Genomic DNA, 14,139 nt, shown 5'->3' with positions numbered 1-14,139 from the left:
CTGTTTCAACTTTGGTTGTCAGTGCCCTGCTTTGCTTCCCCCTCCTCTCTGCCAAATTTAAACTTAAAGAAGTGACTGATCACTTTACATCATGGCAGGAGTTCAGGAGTTGGGTTCAGGGCATTCTGCATCCCCATTCCAGCCATCCACCTCCCACTGTGTGCTTGCTCTCAAAGGCAGCACGTGGGTGGCTCTATTAGTAAGCCAGTCACAGAAGTCAGAGAAGCCCTGCTGATCTAGGCAAGGTGTGTCACTGTCACCCATCAGCAATGACAGCTCTCTGTGAGTCGACTGGGTCACAGGCAAGGAGACCAGTGCAGTCCCCATAACCCATCTCTACGTCCTCTGGAGGCCAGCTTGGCTTATTGGTCCTGACAGCCCTTGGGCTTTCACAGATGAGCCAGCAGAAGTCTTTAAGGCCAAAGAGGCACAATATCTGTTGAGGTTGGAGTCAGGTGACCACCATAGCCACTATCTCCTGATAGTGGGCAAGCCACTCTGGGGCTCATTTTTCTCTTCTGTCAAATGATAGTGTTAGACTGGACAAGGGCTGCATTTCTCTCTAGGCTTCTCTAAAAGTAGGGATTACAACAGTCCTTGTGTTGGGTTTTGTTTATTTTACCTAAGAAAGTGGAATGCTCATGGTCAGGAGTTCTCATTTGAGGAATGTAAATTTTATTTTTGATTATGAAAGTAATTCATGCTTGGTATAAAAAAAGTACAACAGTACAGAAGTATATAAAGCAGAAAGTAAAATCTCTTTGCTTAACTCCCACAGCCAGCACTAAGTTACTAGTCAGGCTAACTATTCCCCCGTCCGCTAAACAGGCTATTGGTGCTCCCATTATTTATCTTTCTTGAGGAAGCAATTGCGATTCTAAAAGTCAGTCTTTGCTGATATTAATAGTTCTAACAGTTGGTGAAATAGAAGAGTAACATTTGCAGAAGATTTCTTCTAAAAAGTTCAAATTCCTCTTATAGCCCAAGTTACACATCCACATGAAGTAGTTATATTTCAGTACTTAAAGAAATAACATACTATTTTTAGGATAATGTAAAGATTGTGAAAGACAGAAGAATAAAATACATTAAAATGTTTGTAGCAGTTTTATTGGTGACAGGAATTTGGGGGATGTTCTGATTTCTTCCTAGATTGGGGCATTGCATTTGTGTTACTTGTGTAATGAAAAACATTTTAAGAAAAACATTCCTGATAATGACATACTAGTAGTGATATACTAATTTGGATTCAAACCAAACAGCGCAATAATGGATACTTACTAAATCTTTATTGACTAAACAGCTTAAATTATCACTGCTATTTCCTTCTAAGCTATTTTTTTCTGCTATGAATTCTATTCAGAATTAAAGATAAATGAATAATTATATTAGTAACTGTGGGAAAACTAACTTGTAAAACCTTCAAAACACTGAGTTCAATGCCTCAAATTTATTTATTGGGCAGCTATTATATACAAAGCACTGTGGGAATAGAAGGCTAACCCAAGGGTGCAGGTCTGGCAGGAGAGGGAAGACAAGAACCCATAGAGTCATATGCCAGATGGCCTGTTCGAAGTGTTATGAGATTATAAAATGCCAAGGAGTCCAGAGAAGTAAAAAATCATCTCTAAATAAGGAGTAATCAAGGAAAACTTCATGCAAGCAGTTGAATTTGAACTTGGTCTTTGAAAATGGGTGGAATTCTTCATACTCAGAGATTGAAGGGGCCTTTTAAGTGGAGGGAAGGCAAACAGGCATGGAGGAGCCAAAATGAGGACATGTCAGGAGGAACAAGGAGTCCGGTTGGGCTGGAGCATATAGTATAGGTAGGAGAGGGGACAGATAAGACTGGCAGCAGGGTGGGGGCACTTGAATGACAGGCTACAAAATCGAAGCTTATTGATGATGGGTGATCTTGGGGTGCCTTTGAGCAGGAATTGTGATACAATCAGTGTTGGCTTAGAACAGTTCCTTTGGTCAAATTGAGTGTTAGGAAGGGGACAGTTGGGGAAGACAAGGATGGGAAGATGAACCCTAGATGAATGATAAATGAGGCCTGAGGTTGACAGGTGGCATCAGAAGGAAGACAGGTGTGGCACTTTGTAGAAACAGGAACCTAGGATTCAGTGACATGAGTTCAAATCCCACTCTGCCTCAACATTACTTAGCTCCCTGAGCCTATCTCTTCCTCTGCAAAATGGGCATATGTCATGGGGTTACTGCATGATAGGCAGTTATTCTTGTAAGCTCAGCACAGCTCTGGCACATGGTGAATGCTCAGTGCATGTTAATGTCACTGACATATTACCTGGAATGAGAGGGAGGAAACTTGGTGTCAGCTCAGTGACTAGCAAGGGAGACAGTACAGCAGCCAGGAACAGCGCATCTGGAGGTAGAGACTGGATTTGGATCTCAATGCTACTTACCAGCTGTGATCTTGTAGAAGCTACTTAACGCCTCTGTATCTGTTTCCTTAGCTGTAAATGGGCATAGTATTAATACCTCCTCAGGGAGCTGCTATGAGAATGAAGTGACATAATGCATGCAGTGTGCAGTATGTACCTGTACATTTTTTTTTTTTTAAGATTTTTTATTTATTTATCTGAGAGAGAATGGGAGACAGAGAGCATGAGAGGGGGAGGATCAGAGGGAGAAGCAGACTCCCCGCTGAGCAGGGAGTCCGATGCGGGACTCGATCCCGGGACTCCAGGATCATGACCTGAGCCGAAGGCAGTTGCTTAACCAACTGAGCCACCCAGGTGCCCCTGTACCTGTACATTTTAAGAGCCCAGTAAATGTTAGTTCTTGGGTAAGGGGTGGGAATGTGGAACTGAACAGATTTGCCCTTTCCTCAGCAGTGGCAGGATATACAAGTAGAGGGGGAGACATGCAGCAGGGGGTTGGACATGAGGGACTGAACTGGGAAGAACACTCGAGGCTGGAGTTAGCCAGGAGTCACTGGCACAGAGGTAGATGAGCCAAGAATGAGTGCATAAATTGGCTTAAGCAAACAATCAGACAAACCCAGAATAAAGGACATTCTATAAGACAGATGGCTGGGACTCTCAAAAATGTCATGGAAAAAAAAATAAGGGAGCTGTTCTAGACTAAAAGAGACAAAGTTATAATCAAAAAGTAATGAATGAACCTTGATTGGACCCTGGTTTGTTTTGTTTTGTTTTGTTTTAGAAAAGATAAGACATTTCTGAGACAGTTGGGGAATTTTGATTAAGAATTATTTTAGATGCTATTAGGAGATATATATGGTGAAATATTTCTGGATGAAATGCGATGCATGTTTGGGGCAGAGGGCCAAAAAATTAAATAAGGCAGAATATTAACAATTGCTCAGTCTAGGTGGAGGGTGTATGTGGGTGTCATTGTACTAGCAAGACAAAGGCTGAAAATAAATCATCATGTTCAGCTCTTAAGGGTCCAGGGTAGGATGGGAAGCTGACCACTAGTGAAGAATTGACGTATGGGAGGAAGTATAAGCAGCAGGGATAACTGGGCCCCCCTTGGATAGTGTTCAGTGGCGGCAGCCTGTTGCTGAGGAAGAGTAGTCTGGGGAAGGGAGGGAATAAGTCAGAAGAAAGGAGAAACAATAATGGAGCAAAGGTCCAGTAACGGTGGAAGAGGAATGGATGGGAACAGAAAAAGAGACAGAGGTGGCCTCAGATGGGAGGAATGCCTTCCTTCTACTGTGACCCAGAAGCGAGGATTGTGGAGATGTGGGAAACCAAGTTCCCTTCCTAACGGGGGAGTAGGTCATGTTTTGCTAGTAAGGGAGTGTGAGTTGGGAAAGTGGGGAAACTCACTACAGCTGACACTGGGTGTGAAACGGAAAGAAAACAGCTGGGGTGGGACAGGGTGCACTTGGTATAGTCTGCAAGCTGGGAGGGGAGTACACAGGGGTTCGCTCAGACTGCGCCAATGAGGCACCAGAGAGGACAGGGTAAAGAGCCGTTGTGGAAGCTAAGTGGCCCCCTTTTCAGAACTTCGTGCTGGGCAAACCAATTACCAAAGATTTATTCATTGGGAAAGGAGTAAAACTCTTCTTGGATAAAACGCTTTATCCTCATTTCCAAGCCCCCTCCACCCTGGGTTGCCCTGGCTGGTGTACAGGCACGTAGTATGATAGTCTTTGGTACACAAGGAAGTTTCTGTCCTTTCAAAGTCACCGCGTACGAGACTCCGGGTGACCTAGTCTCACGAAGTTGCTCGAGCTGTCATTCCAAAGGCGGTGGGAAGAAAACCGGCTCCTAAAGGCCAACAGCAAAGGAGGCCACTGGAGCTTGTGCTCCCAGGCATCCTGGGGGGGCCACGGAGCGTTAGTGATTTTTGGTTCGGCCTCCGAAGCGCTTCTCAAGGGCCCACATTTGGAGATGTCGGCGGGCCTGAAATTCAGGTCCCAGGTGAGGCCGGTCCGCGGACCACACTTGGAGTAGCGCTGGCATGGGAGGGACTGGGGTCGCAAAGCGAGCCTACAGGAGGACCTTGGTGATTATGAAGCCGTCCCTCTCCCCCTCGGGCTCTTCTTTGAGCGGAGTCTGCAGCGGGGCAGAGGCGGCGGCCAAGGCGCCTTCGCGGCGGCTCACTTCCCGCAGCCGCGCCTGCAGCGCCTCCCTCTCGCCCTGCAGCTCCCGCCGCGCCTGGGCCGCCGCGCGCTCCTCCTCCTGCAGGGCCCTGCGCCTCCGCTCCAGGGCGCGCTCGCCCTGCTCCACGGCAGCCTCGCGCCGCGCCAGCTCGCGCTCACGCAGGCTGCAGCGCACGGCCAGCGCGCCCATCTGCTCCAGCAGGCGCGCCCAGTCGCCCTCGGCGGCCGCGGCGGGCCCGGGCGGCGGCGGCGGCTGCTGCGCCGGGCAGGGGACGGCGGGCGGCGAGCGGCGGGCGGAGCTCTTCTCCAGCTCCCGCCGGTGCGCGCTCTTGAGGTGCCTCCACAGCGCCGGGGTGCCCGCGTGGAAGCCCGGGCCGCGGCTCACCTGCTCCCCGCACAGCCGGCAGGTGGCCCACTGGCCCGCGGCGTGGCCCGGACGCGCGGGGGCCAGATGAAAGTAGCCCCAGGCCTCGCAGTATGGCGCCCCCAGGCGGCCGGGAGGGGCCGGAGCCAGGCCGGGGAACGGGCCGCCCCGCGCCGCCGCGTCGTCTGGCCCGCCGGTGTCGTCCATGGGCGCCGTCAGCTCGTCACTCCGCATTCTCTCCGCCGCGCCTGCGTTTCGAGGGAGAAGGTAAGGACAGCCACCCGACTAAACACACACTCGCATGCACAACTTCGGCGGCCAGAGGTGGCGGCCTTTTTGTTACACATAAAAATCCGACGGTTCGTTTGCGGGTACCTGGGTTTCTTTTTCATACTATTAACGGTTTAGTCCTCAGGAAATGTTAGCCCTGTCCAGCCCTTCTGCCCTTAACTAGGAGCGCTCTTCAAGATCAGACGGGTCCCCAGCTCACAGGTACTGATACTAGGGAAATGGGAAGCACCAGCTAAATAAGTGCTGTATGTGTGAGTTTTAACTAGTCTCCTTCGCTCTCTTTTAAAAAGGTTATACTCTTCTCAGAGTAAGAGCTTCATTTTGTTTGCTGCTCTCAGTGTTAGGGAACAAACTGTTGGAACGAGCCAAAAGGAAAGAAAGCCTTGGAAACTAACGATTTGTTTCTTAAACTTGAGGGGTATAAGTGCCCGTGGTGAACAGCCTTTTAAAGACCTTTCAGTGAGGAATTTTTTTTTCAAAATACAAGTCTCTGTTTTGTGACTTTAAAAACAACGTGCTTATGGGGCACCTGGGTGGCTCAGTCGTTGGGCGTCTGCCTTTCGGCTCGGGTCATGATCCCAGAGTCCTGGGATCGAGTCCCGTGTCAGGCTCCCTGCTCCGCGGGAAGCCTGCTTCTCCCTCTGCCGTTCCCTGCCACTCTGCCTACTTGTGATTCCCCTCTCTCTCTCTCTGTGTCAAATAAATAAATTAAATCTTTAAAAAAAAAAACAACGTGCTTATGAGGAAAATGGCAGTACTAAAAAAACACCAAAACGTTTTAAAAATATACATACTTAGGAAAACAAATATACAAAGCAGTTTTCTGAATTTTTACCTTTAAATTAGTTGGTAGGCCATGTCCTGTGGGCCTTGGGGGGTCCCTGTCATTGCCTCAGAGTTTCCAGCCAATGTCAGTTGTCAGGTAGCAACACTGTAGCATGAATCCTGAGTTCTAAAGAACCATCAGCAGTGCTAGGATGAATTCAGAGGACAGGCAGTGAGTTAAAGAAATTCAGTAAACAGCCCCCTAAACAGATACCAGAATACTGGCTAGCACCATGTTATTCTAGTGTTCTTTTTTTTTCTCGCCCTGTCGTAGTTGCTCCAGTTATAAAACAAAAAGAAGTTTTCTGTATTGCTCATCTCCTCTATATACTTAAAAGATAAAAAGCTTTGTCAATGCTTTTAATTAAGGAAGGAAATAAAAGTAATAGCTTCTTCTCTGTCCAGCAAATATCTGTGGTTGAAAGGATCCACACACAACCCAGTGACTATCATTGCAAAGTCTTTCCTATTAAAACAGTTTATCACAGAAATAACCTATCAAACAAGGAGGGATAGAAAAGGTGAAGTTTAGTCTTCGGGAAGTAACTTCACAAAGGACCAAATGTGTAATTCTAAACAAATTTGTTTTGAAAACTTAAAAATAATAAGAGAACACGTGGCAGACTTGGAGGTCTTCTGAGAATTTATTTCAGGGGGAAAATCAAGGCCAAGATACATAGTGAGATAGCCAGTGTCCACTTGTACTGTCAGGTTTTGAACCAACAGCTGTGGAGATGATAAAAGTTCCAGAATCTCTTTTTTTTAACGTAACTGGGAATGACAGAAGACACAGTTGGGAACAGGAAAAATAAGTTGCTATAATAGTAGTAGTGTTTAGTGTAAGCTTTTATTTCAGTTGCTAAGAGTCTTGTTACAGATACGTTATAGTTTTCTAAATCTCGTTTTTCTCCCCACCAAGCTGTTCTAGTCAGGATCAGGCATCACGTTAAACATATCACTCATGTTTTAAAAAAAGGTCACAAACTTACCAGAATCATCAAAAAAGACAAGTACCAGTCCTCTTCTAACAAAAGAATTAGCTATTTACATATCTTGTGATACAACGGGCATTGATTTGAATATAGTTTCTCATGAAAGCTAATTAGTATAAAAAGTCTTTGGAAATTAAAAGGCTACATTTCCTGCAAGAGATTTACTAAATCCCCAAAGTCCCCAAAGGGGGAGTAATAGGATGAAGAGGGGAGTTACAATTTTCAAGGATAATTTTTTTTTTATGCTTAGTAAACATTATGGTTATGTAACATTATGGTTAGTAAACAGACCAGATTTTAGTATTAGAAACTGTTTTTGGTAACCTAAATTTACCTAAAATTTTTCTTTTTTTTTTTTAGAATTTCATTTCTTCTATATTAGAATCCTCTCTTTACAGAGTTCCTTTTTTTATTACTAGATAGACACAAAGGGGAGAGAATAGGATTATGAATTCTTGTATTTTTATAAATTAAAAGAGATTTAAAGGTTTTCTATAATATCAAGACTATTGCTTTGCATTCTGATAATGCTTTCTTGAGCTGGGGGTTGAAAACTATATATAAGCTGCAGACTGTCTTACCTGTGTCAGAGTCTGAGAGTGATCATTACTGATGTGCCCCTAAAAGTGCCAGGGTGACCAATTACTGTCATGCTTTACCTCCCTGCAAGATGTCTCTGGGTTTCTTCAAAATCTGGGATGCCCAGAGGAGTGCCACATACATGAATGCCATCTGTTGTAAGAGCGAGGGTGGAAACAAAGAGTGAGAAGCACTGATTTTGATGTCTTAATCCTTTAAATTTAGTGGACTGCCTCATCTGAGCCAGGGACATGCAGCACTGTAAATGTCGGCCAGCACAGCGCTGCCCCTCCAAGGGCGGCAGAGGGACATCCTCTGCCTTGGCAGGCCTTCACTCTCGGAGGTCTTAACCGGTAGAAGGCAGCACAGTACTGAACTGCCTCACCTTCTCAGTCCTCCGCACACAGCTACATCCTGGCTCAATACAGTCTTCTGTTCAGACTAAGTATTTAAACAGTGACCAGCAGTCTGTGGCCATAGGTCATCATAGCCTTCCTAGTTCTGCTAAACAACCCCTGGGCTTGTTTCAACTATCCCTATAGTACAGAGGGAGAGAAGCCTCCTAGTCAGCTATCTTGGCTTGGGACAGAGGCCTCAGCAACTTCAGCCACAACCCTAATACACAAAGAGCTCTTATAAACTGACAAGAAAAAGACAAACAACCCAATAAAAAAAAATGGGCAAGAAATACGAGTAGGCAAATGACCTAAGAACAAAATCTGATGGCCAAGAAATTTGTGAAAAGATTCACATCACTTACATTCAGGGAAGTGCTATTAAAGTAATAGTAAGGTCTCATTTTAGATCCATCACACTAACAAAAACGAAGAGGTCTGTCAGCCAAAGCTAGAAGGGAGGCAAAGAAAAGGGTATGTTCATGCATTACTAGTGGAGATGTGGAAGCTTTTAGGAAAGCAGTCTGGCAATTTCTGTTAATTAAAAATAGATATAATCGGGGATCCCCTTCTTGGGAATCTATTCTGTAGAACTAAAAGTACTAATACATAAAGCATTATGTATTAGGATGTTTATTACAGTATTATCTGGAATGGCAAAAAACTGGAAACACGGGAATGCCTGTCACCTGGAGAATGGCTGGGTAAATGATGTGTGTTCACACCTGGGAATATTGTGCAGCCATTAAAAAGGATGGATTGGAGCTCTGCTAGAAGACCTAGAGGGATTTCTGAAGGAGCTCTTCAGGGAGAAAAGCCAAATGCAGAAAAATATGTATAATATGATATCATTATTCTTAAATAATATACAGATCTGCGTAGGATATATAAAGATTATATATATATGTGAAGAAAAATGAGGAAGATACACTGTCGGTTGATGAGTGGCAGCTGGTGTGAAAAGAGAAAGGGAAGAAGTAAACACAGAAGGAAGAGTAAAAAGGTCCTAAGAAAGCATGCACATTTGTGGATACATTTAGGTAGACTATGTATATGGCAGGATCTACACATAATGTGGAGAGCGAGATGGAGTCACTCACATCAAGCAGTGATGTCATGAATGAGGAAAGCAGACAAGGGTGATGAGCTGAGAATAAGTATCACTAAAACTCTTCACAGCCTGTTGGCACCCAGAAGTGATGACCAGAAAAGCCAAGAGAGCCTGGATGAACCGAGAACTGATGATTGGTAGAATCCGAAGTCTGGAAGGGCTAGACTGATCAAACTCCTTTAAAAAGGGAAGATTTTTGCAGCAAACTGTCATATTCTCCAGACACTGACCCTTCCACGTCTGACCGCATCAGAAAGGCAACTGCCACCGAAGGTCCTGCCCAGTTGATCTCTGAACATAATAGAGATCCTCCCCTGCTTGAACATACTAAGCAGGAAGCACTGAGTGGACCCACACCGGTCGAGACCTCATCTCATCTGTGTGCTTGTAGACTGACTTTGCATTGGGTTCATTAACTTACCCTATTTTATCTTGTTTGTTATGTGACTTTTATATTGTACTTTGTTTTGTGTGTTGTATATGAAGCCAAGGTAAATGCGCAGTGAAATGTCATTGAGTTTGGAATTCTGAACCTGCTTTTACAATTATGTTAACCTTGCTTTATGATTCAATAAAGCTGACATTATGGAAAGACACAATCTGTGTATACGCCTTCATAGAGTAGCTCCCCAACAATGTAAATACAAAGTAATTTTCTAAAACAATCCTCAGGCCCGTGAGTCCATGTTGGGCCAGGCAGCCTGAACTACGGAGACTGGAGAGGACAGTCCCGTGAGGCATAGCACTGCCATCTGGCCCTGGAGGGACCCCAGTGTGTGAGGTTGCTCGGCGTCAGGAGGTTTGCTGGCCCTGCTTGAACAGAAGGAGATTCTGTATTCATAAGAGATGGAGGTACCTGGGAGGAATGCCCACCTGCCCCATCCCCCTGGCACAGGCAGGCACTCAAGGGATGCTGCCTTCAATGCAATGAACTTGACTACTTTTCTTAGACCCAGCTCACTAAATCCCAATCTCTCCATCTGTCAAGGAAAATGATAAGATTATCTGCCTCTAAACCTGTGGCTGAAATCAAATAATGCAAATGATCTCGCTTTTGGATTCTCCAGTGCTATATAACTTCAGGGCATGAACAAAAAGAAGCTACCAGTATTTACTGCTCAGACACACTCACATTAAATCTTAGTGGTTAAAGACAGTGTTATTTCTCTTTGACATTGTTACTCAGTAGAGTAGACAGTTTAAGTTGGAAAAATTCTTTCGAGGATTTTTTAATATAAAAAGCAAAAAAGAATCACAGATCCACCTTCCCTCCCCAACCAAATTTATTTTCATTTCGTAAATTGACTTTCATGCAAAATAGGTCGCTCCTGTCTCAGGTAGAAAATAATGGTGAGGTCTGGTTACCTGGAGCCCTGCAATATGTATTACTTCCTTACCAAGTAACCAAGAAAAACGCACACCTATTAACTACATGGTTAGCTAACATGAAGAAAATGAAAAATAAGAGCTCCCTTAATTTTTTCTTAAACAGTTTTTAAATTACGAGAAAGGTGCCAGTGAATGTGATGATTTTGCTTACAATCCATTCACTCCATCCACTCTCATTCGAATTGCTCATTGTGCACCTGCTCATCTGAGGTCAGACAAGGGCTTGCTGCCTGCCCAGGATGCCAACAAGAGAACCACATATTCCATCCCCTCCAGAAGCTCACCGTCTGGTGGGGAGAGACGCTTCCAGCAATAATTCTGATACATATGCTAAAGGTCAGAGCACAGTTCACTCATGAGGGTGAATTCCATCACGCGATGTCCATACTGAGGAAAGGGTGGGTCTTGGGGGCCCTAACACAAATGTTCAAGCAGACACTCCTGCTTCAGCATCTCTTCCCTTCCTGACCTCCTTCAGGGCCCCAAATTCACAAAAAACACATTGCCACTAGTGCTGACTCTCATAAAGTTCCAATTCTTTAGTCTTATAACTAGGCTTCCAAGCTCATATTTTTTTTTTTTTTAAGATTTTATTTATTTATTTGAGAGCGAGAGAATGAGAGAGAGAGAACACGAGAGGGAAGAGGGTCAGAGGAAGAAGCAGACTCCCTGCTGAGCAGGGAGCCTGGTGCGGGACTCGATCCCGGGACTCCAGGATCATGATGACCTGAGCCGAAGGCAGTCACCCAACCAACTGAGCCACCCAGGCGCCCGAAGCTCATATTTTAAAAAAAATATTTCCTGATGCTAAATTAAACTAGCTAGCATGAAATTAATTTAATAGTGGAAATGTTTTAGTCCAATTTCGGGGAAGGGGAAAAAGCTGAGAGAAAAGTAGATTTTAGTTATTTCATGGAAGGGGGAGAGTAGTATTGTTGGTACCACACCTCTAAACTCTCCCATAGTGAATTTCATTTGAGTATCCATTATCTGGAAGGAATGATAAGTTTAAGCCTGTGGAAGATCATAAATTCACATTAATTATTTCAAACTGCATTTGAAGTTTTATTTGCAGTTCTCCAAAGTTATAGTCTTCTAATAATCTATCAGATTAAAACCCAGACTCTTCAGTATCCTCTCCCTGAATACCAATATAGAGAATAAGGGAGATCAAAACCCAGATGAATAATTTGTGTAAATATGGGTGTACATACATATAATATATGACTGTAACATTAAGAATCATCCTATAAAATACCCACGGAAGTTAATTTTATTATTTTATACTTATGCTTGAACACATACAAAATATTAGGCAGGCTAAAGGCCAAAGAACGAGGCAATGTTCTCAAAAGGGAATAGCAAATGAACTATAGCTCTGTTTGTCCTTCCACAGCCAAGGCTAATCACTTCAGATGGATTAATCTGGCAGAGTTGTAAACAAATACCTGACTTTGAGCCTGGGTCTTAGGTAAGAAATTCACACTAATGTGAAATCCACACAGACTTGGGTGGAAACACTAAAAGCACCATGGAGATGGGGGCAGGGATTCCTGTTTGAGCATTTGGCTCCTATTTGGCTTCTCCTCTCCAAAATGAGAAACATTAAGAAAGTCTCATTTACTTCACCCACCAGTAACTTAATCAAAGCAGAACATAATAAATAATTAGCCTTGACAATTGAAATATCAAGGAAACCACAATTCATTCACCTGTTACTTGTCCATCTCTTTGAAATATTAGTTTACTACCATGGATTCATCTATTTATAAACAGATCCAGCCAATCAGAAAAATTAGTCTGGAATCACAAGGCTGAAGACTTAGATGAAGTGAAAAAGCAAAAAAATGCCTCCAAACTGTGAAGTGTGGATACTTAGCTCAGGCAATACATGGGTAAGTGTGAAAATACTTAGATAAATGTTACACATGGACTGTAAAAAATGTACTGGACCCACATCTAATTGTATGATGAGTCAGAGATGTTTTCTGAATGTGTTAAGCCAAACTCTTAGATACCTCTACCATTAGCTAAAAGGCCAGATGTATTCTTAATTAATGCATTTTTAAAAATGAAAAGCTTCTACCCTAAACTGGACCTTTATTTTAGGTCTACATGACTTTAATACATGTTCCTCAAAAGAAGGGTGTTGATTCCTTTTGTCTTGTAAAACGCATACTTTAATATGAATTACAGGAATTTAAAGCTGCCCTACTTTGAAGTCCTTTGTAATACAAAGAATTTTTAATTGAGAATTACCTTGTTTTGACTCTTGGCCATTTTACACATTGTTGCATACTTTTTATTGTCCTTTGCCTCAAGCTAGTTTTGGCCAAAAAGAGTGTACAAATAATACATGAACACAAAGTGCATAAAATAATTACCCTAATTATGTCAATTTATTAAGCTTTTTTTACAATAGCTTCTGTTTAACGCCATATTCATGTAGTCTGGGCTAATTTGAAGTTTGGATAGTAGTTATTTTTTTCTTTCAAGAAAGGAAAAATAATTTTGTTTGGTAAGCTTCGGGCATTTGGCTACTGTCAGTAGTTACAGCAAACTGCTTCTCTATACTCAGAGAGGATCGGAAAATTCTTTTGTTTGAGCACCATGGAGATGGGGGCAGGGATTCCTGTTTGAGCATTTGGCTCGTATTTAGCTTCTCCTCTCCAAAATGAGAAACATTAAGAAAGTCTCAGAGAAAGAGCACACTACAGGGCATGCAACCATTTGCCACTGTTAAAAGTCTGACTGCAAAAAGGCAATTTTACTTAGGAAAGCAGATGATTTTCGATATTCTCAAATAACTTTTTTGAAAGGAGACTGGGAGCAAAAACGAGGTGCTGAAAGAAGCTGAACAGTGCCTTTAGGCAGAATCCGGGGCCACATGCGTCTTTTATACTAGGGACAACCTGAGCACAGAGAAGGAAGGGCACGTCCGGCAGCCCGTGCGCAAGCCAGCCTGTGATAATAGCGCACAGTGGCGTTTGCGGGTTGCTGGCTCACCTGCGGCCCCCGAGGCCCGGGACTGGTCCCCATTCCCTTCGCCGCCCCACTTCTCCCCCAGCCCCTGGTGGGCCGCGACCCGCCCAGGCCTCCGGGAGCGCGGCCGCCTACGTGGCGGCGCACACTCACCCCATCACCCCCAAAGCGCGGCAGGAGCAAGAGGCGGGCTAGAAGTCTGGGATCGCGGGTCCCCTCCAGGATCCTCGCAGACATTTTGTTCTGTGCAGAAACCTCCGCGCGTATCCCTTAAAGACACAGCGCTCAATTCACGCATCTGGGGGTGAAAGGGGGAGGGTAACATGTGACCTATAGGGGAAAGGGCTGGAGAGTCACTCCTTAGCCATCCAGGTCCACGAGTGACAGACCTCGTTTGCCAAGGTTGAAAAATGATGCAGTTGTTTAGTGCTTTTTAAAAATGTAATTTTTATTTTATACTTATACATTAACCTTCCAAGACCTGGATTCCTGTCTTGAGTCTGAGTGCAGTTTGCATCCTTTCAGGTTCAAGGTATCTGATGGTTCAAGTTGTTAAAAGAAACCCGCCGAACCAAGGTCTGGACAGGGCTCATTGGTGTTCTAGAACTTAATAA

General features: G+C 44.1%; 2 protein-coding genes and 1 non-coding gene across 6 annotated transcripts in view; 1 reads left to right on the top strand and 2 right to left on the bottom strand.

Moving 5' to 3' along the window:
* AGGF1 (angiogenic factor with G-patch and FHA domains 1) overlaps positions 1–14,139 on the top strand; it is a 72,348-nt gene that overhangs the window by 46,260 nt on the left and 11,949 nt on the right. Inside the window, exon 15 of one of the 3 annotated variants that reach the window (XM_006735412.3) lies at positions 9,223–9,753. The exons of 1 other annotated variant lie outside the window; for it this stretch is intronic. The gene's annotated coding sequence lies outside the window, so the exon portion shown is untranslated. Of the gene's footprint in view, positions 1–9,103; positions 9,754–14,139 lie in introns of those variants that run through there. One more of the 3 variants, XM_081826707.1, reaches the window with a different exon arrangement.
* On the bottom strand, positions 653–13,809 carry LOC102736363 (zinc finger BED domain-containing protein 3). Of its 2 annotated transcripts, XM_081826709.1 has the most exons (4): positions 13,679–13,807; positions 7,651–7,801; positions 6,088–6,224; positions 653–5,209 (listed from the first exon to the last, which is right to left on the bottom strand). In XM_081826709.1, exon 4 carries the CDS (start codon positions 5,193–5,195, stop codon positions 4,485–4,487), a length of 711 nt encoding a protein of 236 aa, XP_081682835.1. In that variant the 5' UTR covers positions 5,196–5,209; positions 6,088–6,224; positions 7,651–7,801; positions 13,679–13,807; the 3' UTR covers positions 653–4,484. The 2 variants fall into 2 exon arrangements, with proteins under 2 accessions (XP_081682835.1, XP_081682836.1); XM_081826710.1 differs by lacking the exon at positions 7,651–7,801 and having other exon boundaries at positions 13,679–13,809.
* On the bottom strand, positions 7,911–8,048 carry LOC115941615 (small nucleolar RNA SNORA47). Its single transcript, XR_004076356.1, has one exon. It is a non-coding gene; the product is annotated as a small nucleolar RNA SNORA47 (small nucleolar RNA).

Source organism: Leptonychotes weddellii, chromosome 7 (assembly GCF_054177405.1).
Source record: "Leptonychotes weddellii isolate Sample4059 chromosome 7, ASM5417740v2, whole genome shotgun sequence".
NCBI lineage: Eukaryota > Metazoa > Chordata > Mammalia > Carnivora > Phocidae > Leptonychotes > Leptonychotes weddellii.
The sequence above is the reverse complement of the archived record's forward strand: the minus strand, read 5'-3'. Positions and strand labels throughout refer to the sequence as shown.

Coding starts and splice junctions, on each gene's coding strand:
- LOC102736363 (XM_081826710.1), bottom strand. CDS start 5,195: ATGCGGAGTGACGAGCTGACGGCGCCCATGGACGACACCGGCGGGCCA.